Source organism: Dendrobates tinctorius, unplaced genomic scaffold (genome assembly GCF_039654945.1).
Source record: "Dendrobates tinctorius isolate UK_male_01 unplaced genomic scaffold, ASM3965494v1 ptg000044l, whole genome shotgun sequence".
Classification (NCBI taxonomy): domain Eukaryota; kingdom Metazoa; phylum Chordata; class Amphibia; order Anura; family Dendrobatidae; genus Dendrobates; species Dendrobates tinctorius.
In genome coordinates, this window is record NW_027361712.1 from 22,834,614 (window position 1) to 22,857,387 (window position 22,774).

At 44.7% G+C, this 22,774-nt stretch overlaps 1 protein-coding gene across 6 annotated transcripts in view; it reads right to left on the reverse strand.

Moving 5' to 3' along the window:
* The window catches only part of ACIN1 (apoptotic chromatin condensation inducer 1), a 160,492-nt gene that overhangs the window by 72,594 nt on the left and 65,124 nt on the right, over positions 1-22,774 (reverse strand). For all 6 annotated transcript variants that reach the window (XR_012232189.1, XR_012232190.1, XR_012232188.1 and 3 more), the window contains exons 4-7: positions 19,182-19,270; positions 9,039-14,753; positions 3,219-3,440; positions 2,897-3,009 (exon numbers count right to left, since the gene is read on the reverse strand). Coding sequence is in view for 3 of the 6 variants with exons in the window: in XM_073575454.1 (XP_073431555.1) it covers positions 2,897-3,009; positions 3,219-3,440; positions 9,039-14,753; positions 19,182-19,270 (6,139 nt within the window). In the remaining 3 variants the exon portion in view is untranslated. The remainder of the gene's footprint in view (positions 1-2,896; positions 3,010-3,218; positions 3,441-9,038; positions 14,754-19,181; positions 19,271-22,774) is intronic.

The window sequence follows — 22,774 nt, forward strand, 5'->3', positions numbered from 1 at the left end:
TCGACTCCATCCTGAAGTGGCATAGGCGGACCCATTTGCTTGACTTCTTGAGGTCTAATATGGGACGAACCGAGTCATTCATCTTTTTTTTTTGGTATTACAAACCGGTTTGAGTAAAGGCTTGTAAAATGCTCCTGCTCAGGAACAGGGATGATTACTCCTGCGCTGAGGACAGAATTGATTGCCGCAAAAAACCTGAGGCCATGGCAGCGTGTTTTGGTGGTTGATATAGAAAAAAACGGCCTCGCAGAAGCACGCTGAAGTCCATCTTGCATCCTGTGGATACCACCTCCCTTACCCAGGTATCCATTACTGAACTCCACCAGACATCTCTGCAGAAGAGAAGGCGGCCCCCTAGTGCCCTAGCGTGGGGAGAGGGACTGGGAAGGGAGCCTGGCCCCGACCTGGTAGATCTGCTGTGGGAACTGCAAGGGCACCATGAAGGAGAGGCCCGAAAGGACACCTCCTTCCTGTCCCTAGGCGCCTGCGACCTCTGTGGGGCCTGAGCATAGGCATCTGCCGCTGGGGCACGACGAAAGGGACGAAAGGATTGGACCTTTCGTTTGAAAACCTATCGACGAGACCTGGCCTGAGGGAGAAGGAAGCTTATGCCCCCAGCTGCATCTTTAATGATTTGATCTAACATTGGACCAAAAAGTCGGGAATCCTGAAAAGGCAGATTGGTTAGGGATCTCTTTGGGGACAAATCGGCCTGCCAGGCCTTTAGCCAGAGAGATTCGGTCTGCGAACTCCGCTAGTTCTGCTGGCGGGGCCCCGGCCAATATGCCCTGTCTAAGCGGTTTGACCCATCTTGACACAGACTTAGCTACCCAAGCTGAGGCGAAAATCGGACACAATATAGCGGCTGCTGCCTTAGAGGTGGATCTCGCTAGGGATTCTACCCTCCTATCATTGGTATCCTCCAGGGGTGCCTCACTGGTGAGTGGAGTGACTGTTTTGGTAGAGAGTCTGGACACTGATGGATCCACCGAAGGGGAGGAGGTCCAGTTGATAGTGAGATCTGGATAGGAGATCCCAAAATGGCTTCTTCTCTGAAACCGCCTGGTCGGGTTTTCCCTTTCCTTGGCCAACTCCTCCTCAAAATCCCTGTGGGTGGCGAAGACCCCGGAGGGGGACCTATGCCGCTTAAATGAGAGCCTGATCCGCAGGCTTCGATGTGGCGTCCTTAATGTTAAAGTCCCATTGACTGCAGCAATGAGGTCCTGGACCATATCCTTGACGCACTAGGCTGCTCTGGCCCATATTCAGAACCCTCCTCCGAGCGTGTCTCTAAAAATGATTGTCCTACAGCCTGTCGTAGGAGTGTATACTGCGGAGGCGGAGTTAACATTTTTTTCATGGCACAGTGTCAACCTCCTAGAGGCAGCAGCACACACCCACGGTTTCTGTGTCCCCCAATGAGACGAAAGAGAAATAAATATTAGCTCAGTGGGTATGACTTTTTGCAGCCCTGCCGATCAGCTATATAAAAATCCTGCAAGGCACTATGCAGAGCGCAGCATCTTACCAGCCATAAAGGTGCATCTCACAAAATTAGATCATCATCAAAAAGTTAATTTCAGTTCTTCAATACAAAAAGTGAAACTCATATTAGATAGAGTCAGCACCAGCAGATGACATGGCTCCCAAACCATCACCGATTGTGAAAACTGAACACTAGAGCTTGGGACTCAAGGTCCCAGAGTCTGGAGGAAGAGTGGAGAGGCCACAATCCAAGCTGCTTGAGGTCTAGTGTGAAGTTTCCACAATCAGTGATGGTTTGGGGAGCCATGTCATCTGCTGGTATAGGTCCACTGTGTTTTATCAAGACCAAAGTCAGGTCAGCCATCTACCAGGAAACTTTAGAGAACTTCATGATTCCCTCTCCCAACAAGCTTACTGGAGATGGAAATTTCATTCTCCAGCAGGACTTGGCACCTGTCCACACTGCCAAAAGTACCGATACCTGGTTTTAAAACATCAGTATCACTGCGCTTGATTGGCCAGCAAACTCACCTGACCTTAACCCCATAGAGAATCTATGGGGTATTGTCAACAGGAAGAGGAGACATCAGACCCAACAATGCAGATGAGCTGAAGGCTGCTATCAAAGTAACCTGGGCTTCCATAACACCTCAGTAGTTCCACAGGCTGATCGCTTCCATGCCACGCTGCATTGATGCAGTAATTGATGGAAAAGCAGCCCCGACCAAGTATTGAGTGCATTTACTTACATTTCAGTAAGCCAACATTTTGGATTTTAAAATCATTTTTTCAAGCTGGTGTTATAAAGTATTCTAATTTACTGAGATAATGACATATGGGTTTTCATTGGCTGTAAGCCATAATCATCAACATTAACAGAAATAAACACTTGAAATAGATCACTCTGTATGTAATGACTCTATATAATATGAGTTTCACTTTCTGTATTGAAGAACTGAAATAAAATAACTTTTTGATGATATTCTAATTTTGGGAGATACACCTGTAACTCTGTATGTAAAATAGTGGTTTTGCCTGGTCCTGCAACTAAGAGCAATAAAAAAGACTGAGCTGTAAAACTGGACACAGCTATAAGTTATATAGTCCTGTCTTCTTGTAACATACAACTGCATAAAGAAATTACAAATTCACCACACGACGTGTGGGCCTGTGTAACTTCACATGCCAGAGCTAAATTTTAGTCCCAGTCGGGCACTGGCAGAGAGTATAGCTTTATAGAAGTACACTGCTAAATGTATCGGGCAATAGCATTAGAAGTCATTTTTCCTAACAAGATGGGCCCTCAAACTTATGTGTAGAGGTTTTTTCAGCTCGAAATAAAAAAAGGTTTATGTTAGTATCATGCTGTGGATAGCAACAGATCCTTCATGCTGATCACTTTGACACTTACACATTGTTGTCTCCAGGGCTTTGTTCCTCTTCCACCGCCTGCTCCCTAGGGACAGGACTTTTTTGGCCCTGATCCTCAGACTGTGGTTCTAATTTTATTCTCTTACTTGATTCCTGACAGCAAAAAGAAGAAAAGAGGAAGACATAGGAATAAAAGTAGAGCATGAGAAATGAAAGTAATGGGTATTACAGACATATAGAAACAAGGTTTAAAGGTGGGAGAAATGAAACAAAGACAGCTATTCTAAGACAGCGATCACTAATTACAGTCAAGTGATTATACTGTCATAAAGAGCAGCAGTGTGGTAACGCATCTCACTCACTTGTTCTTCTGTTTCATATGTTGCATGCGACCTACGCCGCTCTCCACCAGTTGACTGGCAAGGACTGTGCCCTTGGTTAAACATGCTTCTCTGGAGACGCACTGTGGTTTGTGGAGGAGGTGGAGAGGTAATTGGCAGTGGCTGTGAAGTTTCCACAGACAAGACTTCAGAAGACATGATGACAGGGCATTCTGTTTCAGATTTTTCAGTATGCAATTGATCCTTGAAGAAAGAAATAACAGTAAATACAAAAGAAGTGTTAGGCTGTGTGCACACGCTGCGGATTAGGTGCGGATTCATCCGCGCGGATTTTGTAAAATCCGCAGGTGAAACCGCAGGTCAAAAGACCTGCGGTTTTACCTGCGGATTGCTCTGCGGTTTTGCCCTGCGGTTTTTCATCTCCTCAATGGAGGAGATGGCAAACCGCAGCAGAATCCGCAGAAAGAATTGACATGTCAATTCTTTCTGCGGATTGAAAACCGCAGATAATCCGCGCGGAAAATTCCGCACCGTCTGCATTGCGGTTTTTGATTCCCATAGGGAATCATGGTACTGTACACCGCAGCAGAAACTGCTGCGGGTCCGCAGCAGCCAAATCCGCTGCGGAACCGCAGCAAAATCCGCAGCGTGTGCACACAGCCTTAGGCACAGGAAGTAAACAAATTATAGTCAAATATTTACAAGAGAATGTACAGAGGTCTTAGGGTACGTGCACACGCTGCGGAATCCGCTGCGGATTAATCCGCACGGATTTTGCAAAAACCGCAGATAATCCGCAGGTCCAAAGACCTGCGGATTATCTGCGGTTTTGCCTGCGGTTTGGTCCTGCGGATTCACTATCTCCACAATGGTGGAGATAGGAACCCGCAGCGGTTTCCGCAGGAAGAATTGACATGCAATTCTTTCTGCGGATTCAAAACCGCAGCAAATCCGCGCGGTTTTTTCCGCAGCGTCGGCACAGCGTTTTTTTTTTCCCCCATTCAAATGAATGGTACTGTACACCGCAGCTAAAACTGCTGCGTGTCCGCAGCGGCCAAAACCGCTGCGGAAACGCAGCGGAATCCGCAGCGTGTGCACACAGCCTTAGGGTGTGTGCACACGCTGCGGATTGTGCTGCGGAATTTTCCGAGCGGATTTGCGTAAATCCGCAAGTCAAAAGACCTGCGGTTTATCTGCAGATTTTCTGCGGTTTAGACTGCAGGTTTCCCCTGTGGTTTGACACCTGCCATGGAGCAGATGCCAAACCGCAGCGGAATCTGCACAAAGAATTGACATGCTGTGGATTTGAATCCGCAGCAAATCCGCACGGAAAATTCTGCACCGTGTGCATTGTGATTTCATTTTCCATTGATTATAATGGTACTGTCCGCAGTACCAAAACCGCTGCAGATCCACAGTGTGTGCACAGACCCTTACAACTTCTGAGGAGTATTTTTAGCCACGGAGAAATACATAATTTGTACAACTTGTAATACTTAATGTTAAGAGCTCGCCATTTATGCATTACTGTATCTTATATCAAGGTTTCCATGTGTAAAATAGAGAGTGGTGGTACTTTTAAATCCATCATACATCATGCCCTGTCATGTGACAGCAAATTATTGGTCTCACTGGCCACGTGTAAGAGGGGCGTTCATTTAAGATTTCCCCTGACCCACTTCCTGTGCACTGAGAGCAATGAAACTTGGCATAGTTATAAGTCCTTCTCTACATAGGTGCCACCTACGGACACACTTCTCCCATCTCTTTAAGCAACTGTAAACTCCTTGCTTGTAAAAGTCGACAGGTTGCTCCAAAAGCCACGTTGTGACTTCAGAAATCAGTCTCATCATCTGGAAAATGCTTGCCCTTCAAAAATAACTTCATTGTTGGAAAGAGTTGGAAGTCAGATGGTGCGAGGCCGGGTGAATGAGATGCTGTAGAATTTCAAAGCCACAGGAGCATTCTTCCATTTGGGCAACATGTGAGTTGTGAACTAGTGCATTGTCTTACAGAAGGCAGACACCTTTGGTGAGAATGACATGACTCTTGGTTTTGATGGCCTCCAGCAATTTCTGCAGCAGTGAAGCACAGTATACCCCAGTGAGCATGTTACCCTTTGCTAGGAAATCCATCAATACTACTCCGTGCCGGTCCCAAAATACTGTGCGCATGACCTTGCCTGTCGAGGGTTGGGCATGTGCATTCTTTACTGTAGAGGCAGCGAGTCAAGATGTTTCCATTGCATCGACTTGACTTTAGTCTCAGGATCATAGTGATGGACCCAGCTTCCATCCTGTGTGATCAGTCTGTTGAAAAAATCCTCTTGGTTTCCATGGCATATCGTCAATAGAGCCTCAGAGCATCCAACTCGTCCCTGCTTCTGGAAAGGTGTGAGAAGCCGGGGAACCCAGTGAGTGAATACCTTATGCATGCAAAGATGGTCTCGGATTATTTTTTCCATGAACCCCACACTAATCTTGACATTTAGGACTTGGTTACGTGGCAATTTCCCAAAATAGCGACTTCCACTTGCAGGATGGTGTGTTCATCAATAGCAGAGTGGGGTCGCCATGGAATTGAAGCTGATTGCACCGAAGTCCTACCAAATTTAAATTGACGATGCCAGTTCTTGACTACATGATATGATGGTGAATCAACACCATAAACCTTTCATCTCATCGAACGTCTCCTTCGACATACGGCCTTTCAAGTGAAGGAACTCGATGACTGCTCTGTATTCCATCGGGTCCATTATCAAACCTCACACCACTTCAGCACCTGTAAAATCAAGACTGTCATCAGGTCTGAATTGCAAATTGGCACGTACCCTACAGAGACTTATCATTCCACATGTGCAATTTCAGCGTCCTGTGATAAATGGAAGTGGGTCAGGGGAAATCTTTAATCAACGCCCCTTGTATATTCTGCAGTACAAAAACTGAATTTTTTGCTTCCCAAAGAACAGGATTCGTTCTATGCTAGAAGCAAAATTTAAGGAACTACCAAACATACAGCCGAACAGCCAGGACCACATACACAACAACAGCCAAAGCAATGACCGCTATCAAGATCACGCTAACCCCAGCAAGAAAAACAGCACTTTGCAGCGACATGTTGAACTCTAACTAGCACCAAAACTAACTAATCATAACCACCAAAGTAACCTCAGCCACAACACCAGCACAGAAGACAGCATCCGCCAACAACACGACAAACTCTAACAAGGGCACTGGCACCTGCCATGTTAACTTAAGCCTGGACAACAGCACCTGTCAAACCATCTCCAACCAGGACAACAGCACAGACTTGCATCAGGCTAACCCCTTCAGGACAGAAATACCATATTTTGCGGAATATAAGATGCACCCCAAATTTTGAGGCGAAAAATAGGAATTTTTATTTTTTAAAATAAAATGGTGGTGCTTCTCTTAATCCATGCGTCTTATTGCTTTCTGGGGGTGGTGGATGCGGTGAAGCGGGGTTCCAGGGCCGCTGCTGAAGAAGGCAAGAGTGGAGCATTGCTGCAGGCCGCAGGCTGGGATGAGGGGGTGTTCTCATGCGTGCCCCTACAGGTGTCTGCCGCTGCGGGGGCTCTGCCGACATTTTGTGAAAGGCCAGAGCCCCCGCAGTTCCATGGTTTCCTATGCGGTGGACTCCGGGAAAATGGCTTCCGGGGACGGTGCATGCTCAGATGGAGATCTTGGTGCTGAGATCTCCATCTGAGCATGCGCCGTCCCCGGAAGCCATTTTCCCGGAGTCCACCGCATAGGAAACCATGGAACTGCGGGGTCCTGGCCTTTCACAAAATGTCGGCAGAGCCCCAGCAGCGGCTCGCCGCACATCCGAACACCCCTCATCCCAGCCTGCGGACTGCAGCAACGCTCCACTCTTGCTCCAAATTTGGAGGGAAAAAAGTGCATCTTATAATCCGAAAAATACAGTAATTTCCATACATCTAGAAGGATGACACCACACAACAAGCTTTAAGGGATTGTTCACTACGGGAATACCCCAACTTAGTTAAGGACCCAAAATAAAGTAAAATCATTCCAGAGATTTCTGCGACTGGAGGAGAGAAAGTTTTTCCACCAACATAGAAGAGGACTCTTTACTGTTAGGGCAGTGATAATCTGGAATTCCTTGCCTGAGGAGGTGGTGATGGCGAACTCAGTCGAGGGGTTCAAGACAGGCCTCGATGTCTTTCTGGAGCGTAACAATATTGTATCTTACAGTTATTAGGTTCTTTAGAAGGACGTAGATCTGGGGATTTATGCTGACGGAATATAGGCTGAACTGGATGGACAAATGGCTTTTTTCGGCCTTGCTAACTATATTACTTCACCTAAGAACTGCCTTGCCATCATCACTGGAACTACATTAGTGCAGGAGGAGAGTGTACATGGATTTTACTTTATATGGGATCCTGAATCAATTAAGTTGGGGTTGTCCAGCTATGGATAAACACTTTTAGTAAGGAATGTGCAGCTCTCATCTATAGTATACTGCACTGTATACACGCACTGACACTACAGCACTGTCTACATTTACTACCAGGGGGTGTCCGCTCCGACTCCACAGCACTGCCTCACTAATGAGCATGTACATAAAGTGCATCATCTCAACTAAAAGCAGAGATCCTCAGATCAGGAACAGAGCAGACATTTCTAGGACATTTCATAACTTTCCCAAATTCTTATGAAAACATTTACAGCCTATACTGCACTGTACTACTGTACCCAATTATATATTTTAGGAGTCAAAGTCAGTACATTTTATACAGACTCCAACTCCACTGCCCTGTTTACCACATAACCAAGCCACCACTATGTCATTACAAGCCTGCGTCCAGTTACATGTAAATAACCTCTCCTATGTTGAAAAATGCAGCAGAACCAGCAGGTCGCAGACATTGTCTCCTGCACACAACACACTGAGGTCACATAACATGACTTCTAGGCCAGATGATGTTAAAAAGTGTTTTACAAACTTACAAAGTGTATTCTCAATTTTGAAAAATTTCCCTACCAATCACTGGGGTCCTGAACACTGGGATTAACACCAATACTGAGAACTGGGGCTTTGAAGAAACATATGTAGGTCAATCATGTAAACGGGTGCTCCCTACATTCTTAATGAGACTGCTGGAGGTAGTCGAATGCTGCGCTTGGCTGGTCTTCTGCACTCATAACAATGAATGGATCAGCAGTGCACATGATCGAACTTCGTTACAGTCACATGGGGCTTTTCAGAGCCAGTTTCTTGGGATCAGTAGAGGTCGTAGCCACCAAGCAATTGGGAAGTTATCCCCTATACTATGGATAGAGGATTACTTTTAAACTTGAGAATACCACTTTAAGATGGTGCCAACAAAAATCAAATAGGCTGGGGTCCACCAGCGTGTAGATGTAAACACTGAACAGAGTGGAACAGCACAGCTACATTTACTGTGTAGTCGTTGTTCCTAGGTACTGCAGATCAGCTCCTATTCATTTCAATAGTTGCTGAGCTGGTCATGAGAAAGGCCAGTAAACAGCGTATGGAGCTTTGTTGTTGTGCGCCATTCACAGTTTACATCTGGTTGCCACTGAAGGTTTAAATCAGCTGATTGGTAAGGATGCCAAGTGTTGAATGCCCACCGATCACATGTAATCAAGTCAGGTTATCAATATAGTAAAGCTCTTTAAAAAGGTTGTCTTCTTTTTCAAAACACTAAAAATATAACCAAGACTCTATACTGATCAGACAGTATCTGGATTTTTGACCAATCATGTCTAATAACAATATGATCCGCAAGCTCAATCCATTTTCTATACTCAAATTCAATTAATACAACCTCACCTTATCACTGTGAGGTGATGAAGACCTTGAGGACGGCGATTTCTGCCCCTGCCTTTCTGGTGATGAGGACTTCGAACGGGAACTACATCTGGAATGTGATGAGCTCTCTGAAGAAGAATGTGATGAGTGAGATGAGGAAGATGAGGAAGAGGAGGAAGATGATGATGATGAAGAAGAGGAGGAGGAGGATGAAGAGGAGGAGGAGGAAGAAGACGTCCTACTTCGTCGGAATTCTACCACAGGAGAATAACGCACAACTTCTACAGCTCCATGAGCTTCTTCTGTTTCATGGTACTGATCTTTACTGGGCAACAATTCATCTGTATGTTGTATGAGTGATGCCTCATTATCTGGTTTGGAAGCTTCATCTTCCTTTTCAGATTCTGTTTTTTCAGATACATCAGTAACCTCATTGCTCTCAGCGTTTTCAGTCTCAGGGGTTCTTAGCTGGTCTAGTGCAATTGCAGATTTCACTAGGAATTCTTTGGGGTGCTTTACTCTTGATGCTTTTGAGACAATTTGTACCTCACCCTCAGTTTGCAAACTTTTAGATTCATCTTTTGCAGAGTGAACATAAAACTTGTCAACCTCATTTTGTGCAGGTGAGGGAGACTGGATTTTTTCCCGCTCATCTACATTATGTTCAGGTAGTTCTACAGAAATGATTTGTTCTAAGTCTTTTACTACTGAAATGCCTTCATGATCTCCAAAAGTGAATTCAGTATTTAGTTTATGCTCTTCCAGCACAATATCTTGAATGTCTCTTGCTCCCAGCCTTTCTTGTGCAATTATTTCAACGTCCTCCTTTGCCATTTTCAAATCGCTGTCAATCTCTGAAGGCTGGAGCCCAGCTTCGTGCAGAGCCACCCTGGCAGTCTCCGAAGGCTGGAGCCCAGCTTCGTCCAGAGCCACCCTGGCAGTCTCCGAAGGCTGGAGCCCAGCTTCGTCCAGAGCCACCCTGGCAGTCTCCGAAGGCTGGAGCCCAGCTTCGTCCAGAGCCACCCTGGCAGTCTCCGAAGGCTGGAGCCCAGCTTCGTCCAGAGCCACCCTGGCAGTCTCCGAAGGCTGGAGCCCAGCTTCGTCCAGAGCCACCCTGGCAGTCTCCGAAGGCTGGAGCCCAGCTTCGTCCAGAGCCACCCTAGCAGTCTCCGAAGGCTGGAGCCCAGCTTCGTCCAGAGCCACCCTGGCAGTCTCCGAAGGCTGGAGCCCAGCTTCGTCCAGAGCCACCCTGGCAGTCTCCGAAGGCTGGAGCCCAGCTTCGTCCAGAGCCACCCTGGCAGTCTCCGAAGGCTGGAGCCCAGCTTCGTCCAGAGCCACCCTGGCAGTCTCCGAAGGCTGGAGCCCAGCTTCGTCCAGAGCCACCCTGGCAGTCTCCGAAGGCTGGAGCCCAGCTTCGTCCAGAGCCACCCTGGCAGTCTCCGAAGGCTGGAGCCCAGCTTCGTCCAGAGCCACCCTGGCAGTCTCCGAAGTCTGAAGCCCAGCTTCGTCCAGAGCCACCCTAGCAGTCTCTGAAGGCTGGAGCGCAACTTCTTCCATGGCCACACTGGTGGTCTCTGAAGGCTGGAGCTCTACTTCTTCCAGGGCCACCCTGCCGGGCTCTGCAGGCTGGAGCCCAGCTTCTTTCAGGGCCACACTGTCAGTCTCTGAAGGCTGGAGCCCAGCTTCTTCCAGGGCCACACTGTCAGTCTCCGTAGGCTGGAACCCAGCTTCTTCCAGAGCCACACTGGCAGTCTCTGTAGGCTGGAGCACAGCTTCTTCCAGAGCCACACTGGCAGTCTCTGTAGGCTGGAGCACAGCTTCTTCCAGAGCCACACTGGCAGTCTCTGTAGGCTGGAGCACAGCTTCTTCCAGAGCCACACTGGCAGTCTCTGTAGGCTGGAGCACAGCTTCTTCCAGAGCCACACTGGCAGTCTCTGTAGGCTGGAGCACAGCTTCTTCCAGAGCCACACTGGCAGTCTCTGTAGGCTGGAGCACAGCTTCTTCCAGAGCCACACTGGCAGTCTCTGTAGGCTGGAGCACAGCTTCTTCCAGAGCCACAGTGGCAGTCTCTGTAGGCTGGAGCACAACTTCTTCCAGAGCCACACTGGCAGTCTCTGTAGGCTGGAGCACAGCTTCTTCCAGAGCCACACTGGCAGTCTCTGTAGGCTGGAGCACAGCTTCTTCCAGAGCCACACTGGCAGTCTCTGTAGGCTGGAGCACAGCTTCTTCCAGAGCCACACTGGCAGTCTCTGTAGGCTGGAGCACTGCTTCCAGAGCCACACTGGTAGCCTCTGCAGGCTGGTGCCCAGCTTCTGCCAGGGCCACACTGGCAGGCTCTGTAGGCTGGAGCACAGCTTCTTCCAGAGCCACACTGGCAGGCTCTGTAGGCTGGAGCACAGCTTCTTCCAGAGCCACACTGGCAGGCTCTGTAGGCTGGAGCACAGCTTCTTCTAGAGCCACACTGGCAGGCTCTGTAGGCTGGAGCACAGCTTCTTCCAGAGCCACACTGGCAGGCTCTGTAGGCTGGAGCACAGCTTCTTCCAGAGCCACACTGGCAGTCTCTGTAGGCTGGAGCACAGCTTCTTCCAGAGCCACACTGGCAGGCTCTGTAGGTTGGAGCACAGCTTCTTCCAGAGCCACACTGGCAGGCTCTGTAGGCTGGAGCACAGCTTCTTCCAGAGCCACACTGGCAGGCTCTGTAGGCTGGAGCACAGCTTCTTCCAGAGCCACACTGGCAGGCTCTGTAGGCTGGAGCACAGCTTCTTCCAGAGCCACACTGGCAGGCTCTGTAGGCTGGAGCACAGCTTCTTCCAGAGCCACACTGGCAGGCTCTGTAGGTTGGAGCACAGCTTCTTCCAGAGCCACACTGGCAGGCTCTGTAGGCTGGAGCACAGCTTCTTCCAGAGCCACACTGGCAGGCTCTGTAGGCTGGAGCACAGCTTCTTCCAGAGCCACACTGGCAGGCTCTGTAGGCTGGAGCACAGCTTCTTCCAGAGCCACACTGGCAGGCTCTGTAGGCTGGAGCACAGCTTCTTCCAGAGCCACACTGGCAGGCTCTGTAGGCTGGAGCACAGCTTCTTCCAGAGCCACACTGGCAGGCTCTGTAGGCTGGAGCACAGCTTCTTCCAGAGCCACACTGGCAGGCTCTGTAGGCTGGTGCTCAGCTTCTTCCAGAGCCACATTGGCAGTCTCTGTAGGCTGGAGCACAGCTTCCTCCAGAGCCACAATGGCAGTCTCTGAAGGCTGGAGCACAGCTTCTTCCAGGGCCACACTGGCAGGCTCTGTAGGCTGGTGCTCAGCTTCTTCCAGAGCCACACTGGCAGTCTTTGAAGGCTGGAGCTCAGCTTTTTCGGGAACCACACTGGCAGTCACTGAAGGCTTGATCTCAGCTTCTTCCTGGGCCTCAATAATTGAAGGGTGGATCCCAGGTTCTTGCAGGGCCATACTGGCAGTCTCTGAATGTTGGATCACAGCTTCATCCAGAGCCACAGGGGGAATCTCTGAAGGTTGGATTACAACTTTTTCTGAATTTAAACTAGCAGTCTCTGAAGGATGGACCCCAGGGTCTTCTGGATCCACACTAGCAATCTCTGAAGGTTGGACACTTGCTTCTTCAGGATGCACATCATTATCTTCACAGACTTTTGATTTTACATCTCGATTAAGGTCTTCAGCGCTCTTTGCGGTAGTGTTTTCTGTTTCGGCTGCAGCTTTTGTTACAAGTTCATCTACAGTATTAAGCTGCATAACAGGTGTCAAAAAGTTTTTATTTTCTCCTTCTGAAATAATTAATAAATCCTTGTCAGCCATATTATCTTTAGGGACTTGTGATAGGTCATATTCATGGGAAATTGTATTGATGACTGTTTTCTCTTGTTTTGACTGCTGAAATAACTCAGATGCAGAATTGGGATATTCTGCAGAATATGATGGGAATATTGGAATGCCTGAAAAGGTTGGCACAGTTTCAGCTCCACTCAGTATTTCAGTAACTGCCTGGTTAGTTTCCAGCTTCATATCTTCTGGTGTTAAATTAGTGGTTTTTTCAAAATTTGGAGACATTGAAGTATTTCCTGTGTGTTCAGAAGTTTTATCTAAAATCACAGGACAATCTTCTGTCAACATTTCCACTTTAACCATTTTTGATTCTGTACATGGCTCATATGGAGCCATCTCTTGGGTGTCTGGCTCAGTTTCAGGAACAATGGCTTCTGCTGGTACCACCTCTGCAGAGGCTTGTACTGTGCCATTTTCATTTTTTTCAAAACTTATTTCAGCAATAAATGGTCCCTTGTTTAATAAATTCGTCTCAGGGTCTTCTTTTAGCAAAGAAGTTTCTACAGAGCATGAACTTGTAATATTTAGGGAGGTCTCTTCCACTTCTGATGGACCAGAGTAGCATACATTTTCAGTTACTGAAATGTCAGATAAAATGTTGGTTGTTTCCTTCGCTTCTGTATCTAAAGCAGATGTTAAGGGATCATCTAACTGTGGTTTATCAACAATCTGCTCTAGTTTTATTGCCATTTTGGTTTTATGAATTTTGACAGACTCTGGCAAGTTTGCTTCAGGTTGATCCTTAGGTCTTACCTCAGTCTGCTTACTTCCACATACTTTTATGTTTTCTTGCTCAATAACTAGTGGCTTATCGAATATCACTGATGCTTTTTCTTTCTCCTGAAGATCTGCTGCCTGTATACTTTTTACTTTTTCCGGTTGGTCCTGATGGACACTTGAAGTTCTCAACCTTAACCTTCTTGTCTTAGGTAAGCTAGGGATACAAGTTGGAGAAAAGTCTGATTTTTGAGAATCATTTGGACTAGTAACAATGGCATCTGATTTCCAAGACTTTGACTTAACACTTGATCTTACTACTTCAGAAGAACTTGACAAAGACTGACCTTCTTTTACACCAGAACAAGGTTCAATGTCTTGTTTTTCTAAAATGGACATCGCCTGAACACCCCTTGATGAGGACTTCTCTACTATTTGTAGACTTTGTGTACAAACAGACGTTATCCCTTCTGATTTTGAGCGAACTGCAGGTTTCATCAAAACTAGAGATGACCTGACTTTTGCATCTTTTGCAGTAGAAGTGCCTGTTATTATGGAGGCACTCTTCGTGTCTTCACACATTTGCGACACCTGTTGTAGGATCTCCATTTTTGTTGTTTTTTCATCTTCCCGTTTACTGGGTGCAGTCTGTTGAATAACACTAGTTGACACAGGTATCTGTTGTATGGCTACATCTGCACTCGTCTCAATTCGTTCTCTAGTCTGGCGTCTCCATTTCTGTGGTGATCTATGGCTCTTTGGGCTCTCTTTGATTAGCTTCCTCGGAGAGCACGTTTTCACAGATACTAGTGACTCTTGCTTCTCAGAAATATGTTGTTGAATACCTTCAAGAGATAGCATTGGGGGGACACGTTCTTCTGAAGCCTCCTCTCCTTCCAGAGTTGCTGCTTTAGTTTCTAACAACTCAGGTGGAAAAGGTGATAGTTTCACTTTTGGTGACTTTTTGGGTTGAACAGATGTCCTTGAAGATCTTCTTCTTTTGGGAGTTTCTTCCTGATCTTTTTCAAGTGCTAGCTCCTTTTCTTCTTCCATTTCTTCCTCTTCTTCAGCGCCCTCTTCTACTTCATCTTTTGCAGCAGATTTACGTGCACGTGTTGATGACCTGCGTGATTCTTGTTCTTGCGCTGGCTGCGTAAACACACTTGGCTTAGGAATTTTGGCCTGAAAAATAAAGACATAAAATTAAACGATTCTTAAAATCTACAATAGGACATTAGCACATCAGTATAAAGCAGAGTTCACTTCACATTTTACCTTGCATTTAGTGGCTCAGCTGGGGCTTACGTCCAAAATCCCGCAAAACGAAATATGGCATACGCGCAAAAAAGGCCATTAATTATAATAATGCAAACAGAATCACAGTGTGCCCTGTTGGACATCATTTTCATTTGTATAAGCCTATTGGAGGTGGGCACCAAGATGTAGCAAAATATGTCTTGCCACAAGCCTGAACTAGTTATATACAGCTGATCATGATGTCCGATCGAGCACACTGACTCAGTCTGCATCATTCTAATCAATGGCACAGTTAGTGCATACGCCTGAATCACAATTTGCGGGGGTTCAGATATAAGCCCGGATGGAGCCACTGAACACAAAGATAAAGTGTGATGTGAACAATGCCGTACAAGGATGTAGATTTTACCACTAGAGTTGGATGAAATTTTAGTGAGATTCTCTTTTTACTGTAAATCCCGTCTGTTGAGGTGGGGGAGTAGGATGCGATTCCCTACAGCATCAGACTGGCAAAAAAACGTGGATTCAGGGTGAAAAAAATCAATTCATCAATTTTGTTAGTGCACTATAGAATACAATGAGCTAATTCACACATTATTCTTTTAAATTCGCCAAAAGCGACGTACAAGTGAAGTTCATTCAGTAATGCATCCCAATGTGCTGCAAATCAGCAAACCACAAATCGGGCAAATGATATCCTCACCTCCAACTAGGAGCCTGAACTTTAAGCTACACAGTATTGTTTTAGGTCAGCCATGTAATAAAATATCTGTGTATCATGTAGCTCGAATAAGGAAGGAAGATACAGTTGCTCCTAAAAAGGATTAATCAGAAAAATGATGACCTGGCTGCATCTAAAGGGTTAATCCACTAGAAGCGGAAATTACAGCTTGCAAAAAGAGGAGTATGCTATAGTGCATAGCTGCTACTAAAGGGATGCTTTAAGACTTTTACTGCGTACAGGCCCCCCACAACAGACACACTGAGGAGAAGTTGTGACAGGTTTTTAGCCTCATCTGCCTATTGCCCCATAAGACACCGGAATAAATATAAAAATTGTTTCTTCTAGCACTACATCTATCTATCTCTATAATCTCCAGTTGGCCGCCGTCCCCGAATCCCATAAGGCACCGCGGCATTCAGTTGCGCAGGTGCAGCTACTGGCCGCAAGGCCACGAACTGCACCTGCGCAAGTGACATACACGTCTTCGCTATTCCTGCGCATGCGCAGTAACAGCCATAACAGCGCGCTCTACCCACGCATGCGCGGTAACGACACGTCTGTTACTGGGCCTGCGTGGGGAACACCGCGCTCCCGATGCTATAGCATCGGGCCTATTTCTAGTCCAACATAAACAGCAGCACAGATCCCCTATGTAACTAGCTGTCCCAGTTCAAAGGCAGAAAGTATCAAACAGTTCTCAAGAAAAAGTATACAGTCATATATACAGCTCTGACAAAAATTAAGAGACCACTGCACAGTTCTATAAAAATCAGCTTCTCTACATGTCTGACAGCCATTCCATTCCAGTGTCAGTTGAATTCCAACCAGTGTACACCTCATTCTACTTAATGTGCTTCTTATTAGGTGATCACCTGTACCAGGGTGGATAAAAATCTTGATTTTTTTAAAAAAATCAAAAAAATCAGATTTTTTTGATTTAAATCAGATTTTTTTGATTTAAATCATTTTTCTTTTCATAGACTTTAACCATCCCAGTAAAATGTCTGTTAAAAAAATAGGTTGTAAATTAATTGCCAGACTTACCACTAGTACTAGGCTCCTGGTGCATAAGAAGCTGTGGGGGTTCATTGACATTAGTTGTATCACTATCAACATCTTCATTTCCCTTCTGGTTGCAGTTTTCATAATGTGATTTCAAACGGCAAACAAGTCCTTGGATATCCTTTTGACAGTATTTGCACTTTGCTCTTGCACCTTTCTTTCCAAGATCTGCTGCTGGCATCTCAACAAAATGAACCCAAATAGGGTCTCTCTTACGACCTGCTGCCATGGCTCACACAGATCACTTATGAAGTTTGATTGTTACTACAGCCTGAGCCAAGCACTGCTGATGTTACTACAGCCTGAGCCAAGTACTGCTGACTATCCAACAAGTTTGGGCATGTCAACTGAATGCAGGGAAAAAGAAACTAAACCAAAACTGAAACCAAGCTAGAAGTGTGGAATTAAAGGGGCAGTATGAACAAAATGTGGAGGCTATTAATAGTTTATACAATTAAGACATGCTGCTTTTAAACACCTACCTATTGCCATATAGTAAAACAAAAAAGATTTTTACTTACTTTGGGGTCCCCCCCTCACCCTGGCGTTAGATCGTTGCCCCTAGTTTCGTCCGTGTAACTATGGGCGCACATGCACACTGCTCTCACTTCTCATTTTAATCGTGATTTATATTAAAAAAAAACCTTTTGATTTAAATCAGTGATTTAAATCATGATTAAAATCATGATTTAAATCGATCCGATTTAAATAGAAAAAAATCTTTTGATTTAAATCATGATTTAAATCGGCGTGATTTAAATCAATCCACCCTGACCTGTACCAAATCTTATTTAAACGAAGGAAAGTATAAAAAAACCCTACTGTGGTGTTCACAATCCTCTTGCAATAGGACAAGCTGGATGGCAAGACAAGTGCTAGTAAAATCCCAAAAGTAATAGGAATGAAAACATAACTTTTAACCATGCCAAAAGAGTTGAAAAGAGAAGTCTTGAGTGAGGAAAAGAAGGACTCAATTCTGGCTTTACTAGCAGAGGGATTCAGTGAGCGTCATGTTGCCTCCATCCTTAAAATTTCTAAGACGGCAGCATTCGGGACAACAAAGCTACAGAATGTCACTTATTTGAATGTCACTCAGCAGCTGCAGGATGACATCAAGTGACCTACAAAAGGAACTGCAAATGGCAGCTGGTGTGAAGTGCACAGCAAGAACAGTTCGTAACAAGCTCCTATAGGCAGGGCTAAAGTCATGTCAAGGTAGAAAAAAGCCTTTCATCAATGAGAAGGAAAGGAGAGCCAGGCTGAAGTTTGCCAAAGACCATAAGGATTGGACCATAGAGGACTGGAGTAAGGTAATCTTCCCTGATGAGTCTAATTTTCAGCTTTGCCCAACACCTAGTCGCCTAATAGTTAGACGGAGACCTGGAGAGGCATACAAGCCACAGTGTCTTGCACCCTCTGTTAAATTTGGTGGAGGACCAGTGATAATCTGGGGATGCTTCAGCAAAGCTGGAATTGGGCAGGCTAATCTTAAAGAATCAAGCTGCATACAAGGTTATCCTGGAAAAACAGTTGATTCCTTCTGCTCAGGCATTGTTCCCTAACTCTGAGGTCTGGTTTTTCCAGCAGGACAATGTGCTATGCCACACAGCTAGGTCAATCAATGTGTGGATGCAGGACCACCACATCAAATCCCTGTCATGGCCACCCCAATCTCCAGACCTGAACCCCACTGAAAACCTCTGGAATGTAATAAAGAGGAAGATGGATAGTCAGAAGTCATAAAGCAAAGAAGAAATGCTTAAATTTTTGTACGAGGAGAGGCATAAGGTCACCCAAAAGCAGTGTGAAAAACTGGTGGAAAGTATGCCAAGACGCATGAAAGCTGTGATTAAAAGTCATGGTTATTCCACAAAATATTGATTTCTGAACTCTTCCAGAGTTAAAACATTAGTATTGCTGTTTCTAAATGATTATGAACTTGCTTTCTTAGCATTATTTGAGGTCTGCAAGCACTGCATTTTTTGGTTATTTTGACCATTTCTAATTTTCTGAAAATAAATACAAAATGTAGTGCTTGGAAATTCGAAGACGTTGTCAGTAGTTTATAGAAAAAAAAGAGCAATTTACATTTTACTCAAAAATATACCTATAAAGAGAAAAATCAGACAAACTGAAAATTTTGCAGTGGTCTCTTAATTTTTGCCAGAGCTGTATATATATTTATATTTAGAGAAACGGTTATTTTGTTCTTTTTTCACTACAAATATCACCTTGTGGGAAACTAAGGCTTTAGATCTTCTTTTCTCTTTTTTGAAGAGGACTCTTTACTGTTAGGGCAGTGAGAATCTGGAATTCCTTGCCTGAGAAGGTGGTGATGGCGAACTCAGTCAGGAGGTTCAAGGGAGGCCTGGATGTCTTCCTGGAGCATAACAATATTGTATCTTACAGTGATTAGGTTCTTTAGAAGGACGTAGATCTGGGGATTTATTCTGATGGAATATAGGCTGAACTGGATGGACAAATGTCTTATCGGCCTTCCTAGCTATGTTACTATGTTAAAGTACTGATGTAAGGAATGGAAGGATTAAAACCGTAAGAGAAGTTACCTGCTTAGCTCGAGATGACCTCCTTCCCCGCTTCTTGGGAAACTCTCCTTCAGATTCTTCTGGGTCTTCCAAAACAGAATGGGTTTTTTCTGTGAAAAATAAATACACATTTAAAAGGTAAACCTGACAGCTGAATTATGCTGCCTGCACGACAGGCAGCAAAAGTCAGACATTGGCTGTCATTTCAGCCAGGTAAGTTTTAATCTTAAATGCTGTGGTCTTTTAGAAAAAAAAACAAAAAATTAAAACACAGTTAAAAGCCAGAAGGGGACCATGAAGCTAAGGTGAGAAGTCCAAGAGAGCGGTCTGTGGAGTTTTTCCTCTTATTCTCCTTGAGTGACAGAATGACATAGCCAGTGTTCAATTTATGCAGTTTTTAGTTCATAATCGAGTGTTTACATGTCATTTTACCTTCCAGTGAATACTGTACAGCAAAAAACTATGACAGAATTGTGTTTATTCATTGCAGCTATATATTAAAACTGTGGTGGAATGCCATGGTTTCAATTTTAGCCATAGGCATCTAAGGTCGAATTGGCCTAGTAATCACTATCAGACGAAAAGCCCTTTCAATCTGAAAAGGCATTTATTTATTTTAGAAATACAACGGGTAAAATAAGTATTGAACAAGTCGCCAATTTTATAAGCAAATCTATTTCTAAAAGGTGCTATTGATATGAAATTCTCACCATATATCAGCAACAACCCACCCAATCCACACAGGCAAAGAAATCAAGTCATAGAGGTCAATACATTAGGGTATGTGTAACAATGAGATATGACTCAGGATAAAGTCTTGAACATGCTTATTGAATTGTAATACTTCGTACAAAAGCCTTTGTTGGTGATGAAGCTTCAAGACGCCGCCTGTATGGAGAAGCTAGTCGCATACATTGCTCAGGTATGATTCTGGCCCATTCAACACACACTCATCAAACCACACACACACACACACACACACACACACACACACCCCCGGCACGTTAACCCCTGGCACACTGCGATCAAACATGATCGCAGTGTACCTGGGGATTAGGGAAGCATCGGCAGGGAGGGGGCTCCCTCCGTGCTTCCCTGGGGGCCTCCTTCCCTGCAGGTCCCTGGATCCAATATGGCCACGGGGGCCTGCAGGGAGGCGGCTTCCTTAGTGCCTGCAGGAAGCCTTGTGCAGCGCCTGTCAGATCGCTGATCTGTCACAGCGCTGTGTGATGTGTCAGATCAGCGATCTGACACATGACAGTGATGTCCCCCCCGGGACAATGTAATAAAAAATTAAAAAATCGCTAAATGAATTAAAAAAATATTCCCTAATAAATTATTTTTTGTAAATAAAAAAACAATAAAAAGTACACATTTAGTATCGCCGCGTGCGCAACGACCAGCCCTATAAAACTGTCCCATTAGTTAACCCCTTTAGCGAACCTCTTAAAAAATAAAAATAAAAAACAAAGCAAAAAACAATGCTTTATTATCATACCGCCGAACCAAAAAGTGCAATAACGCGCGATCAAAAACACGGATATAAATAACCATGGTACTGCTGAAAATGTCATCTTGTCCCTCAAAAAATGAGCCGCCATACAACGTCATCAGTGAAAAAAATAAAAAGTTATAGTTCGCAGAATAACGCGATGCAAAATTAATTATTTTCTATATAAAATTGTTTTCATTGCATAAAACCGCCAAAACACAAAAAAACGACAAATGAGGTATCGCTGTAATCGTACTGATAAAACAACTTTATCAATTTTACCACACGTGGAACAGTGTAAATGCACCCCCCAAAAGAAATTCATGAAATGCTGGTTTTTGTTCATTCTGCGTCCCAAAAATCGGAATAAAAAGCGATCAAAAAATGTCACGTGCCGAAAATGGTATCAATATAAACGTCAACTCGTCCCGCAAAAAATAAGATCCCTCATGACTCGGTGGGTCAAAATATGGAAAAATTATAGTGCTCAATGTGGTGATGCAAAAACTATTTTTACAATAAAAAGCGTCTTTAGTGTGTGTCAGCTGCCAAACATAAAAACCGCCATAAATAGTAAATCAAACCTCCATCTACCACCCCATTAGTTAGGGAAAAATAATAAAATTTTTAAAAAAATGTATTTATTTCGATTTTCCCATTAGGGTTAGGGCTGAGATTAGGTTTAGGGGTGTATTGGGGTTAGGGTTGGTTAGAATTGGGGGGGTTTCCACTGTTTAGGCACATAAGGTGCTCACCAAACGCAACAAGGCGTCTGATCTCAATTTCAGCCAATTCTGCGTTGAAAAAGTCAAACAGCACTCCTTCCCTTCCAAGCTCTGCCATGCGCCCAAACAATGGTTTACCCCCACATATGGAGTATCAGCCTACGCAGGACAAATTGCAAAACAACTTTTGGGGTCCAATTTCTCCTGTTACCCTTAGGAAAAAAATAAAAAATTGGGGGCAAAAATATCATTTTTGTGGAAAAAAAAATATGATTTTTTTATTTTCACGCCCGGGCGTTATAAACTTCTGTGAAGCACTTGGGGTTTCAAAGTGCTCACCACACATCTAGTTAAGTTCCTTTGGGGGTCTAGTTTCCAAAATGGGGTCACTTGTGGGGGGTTTCCACAGTTTAGGTACATCAGGGGCTCTCCAAAGGCAACATGACACCCACAGACCATTCCATCAAAGTCTGCATTCCAAAACGTCACTACTTCCCTTCCGAGCTCCGACAGTAGTTTTCTCCCACATATGGGGGTATCAGCGTACTCAGGACAAATTGGACAACAACTTTTGGGGTCCAGTTTCTCCTGTTACCCTTGGAAAAGTAAAAAAAATTGGGGACTAAAAGATCATGTTTGTGGAAAAAATATGATTTTTTTATTTTCACGCCTGGGCGTTATAAACTTCTGTGAGCCCTTGGGGGTTCAAAGTGCTCACCACACATCTAAATAAGTTCCTTGGGGGGGTCTAGTTTCCAAAATGTTATCATTTCTGGGGGGTTTCCAATGTTTAGGCACATCAGGGGCTTTCCAAACGCGGTATGGAGTCCGATCCCAATTCCGTCCAAAAAAGTCAAACGGCGCTCCTTCCCTTCTGAGCTCTGCCATGCACCAAAACAGTGCTGCCCCCCCCCCCCCACATATCAGGGATCAGTGTATTCAGGACAAATTGCACAATTAACTTTTGCGTCCAATTTCTCCTGTTACCCTTGATAAAATAAAAAAAATTGGACCTGAAGTAATTTTTTTGTGAAAAGTTAAATATTCATTTTTTTTTTTTTAAACATTCAAAAACTCCCTGTGACGCACCTGAAGGGTTAATAAACATCTTGAATGTGGTTTTGAGCACCTTGAGGGGTGCAGTTTTTAGAATGGTATCACGTTTGGGTATTTTCTATTATATAGACCCCTCAAAGTGACTTCAAATGTGATGCGGTCCGTAAAAATAAAATGGTGTTGCAAAAATGAGAAATCGCTGGTCAACTTTTAACCCTTATAACTTACTAACAAAAAAAAATTTTGGTTCCAAAATTGTACTGATGTAAGGTAAACATATGGGAAATGTTATTTATTAAATTTTGTGTGTGCCATATCTCTGTGGTTGAAGGGCACAAAAA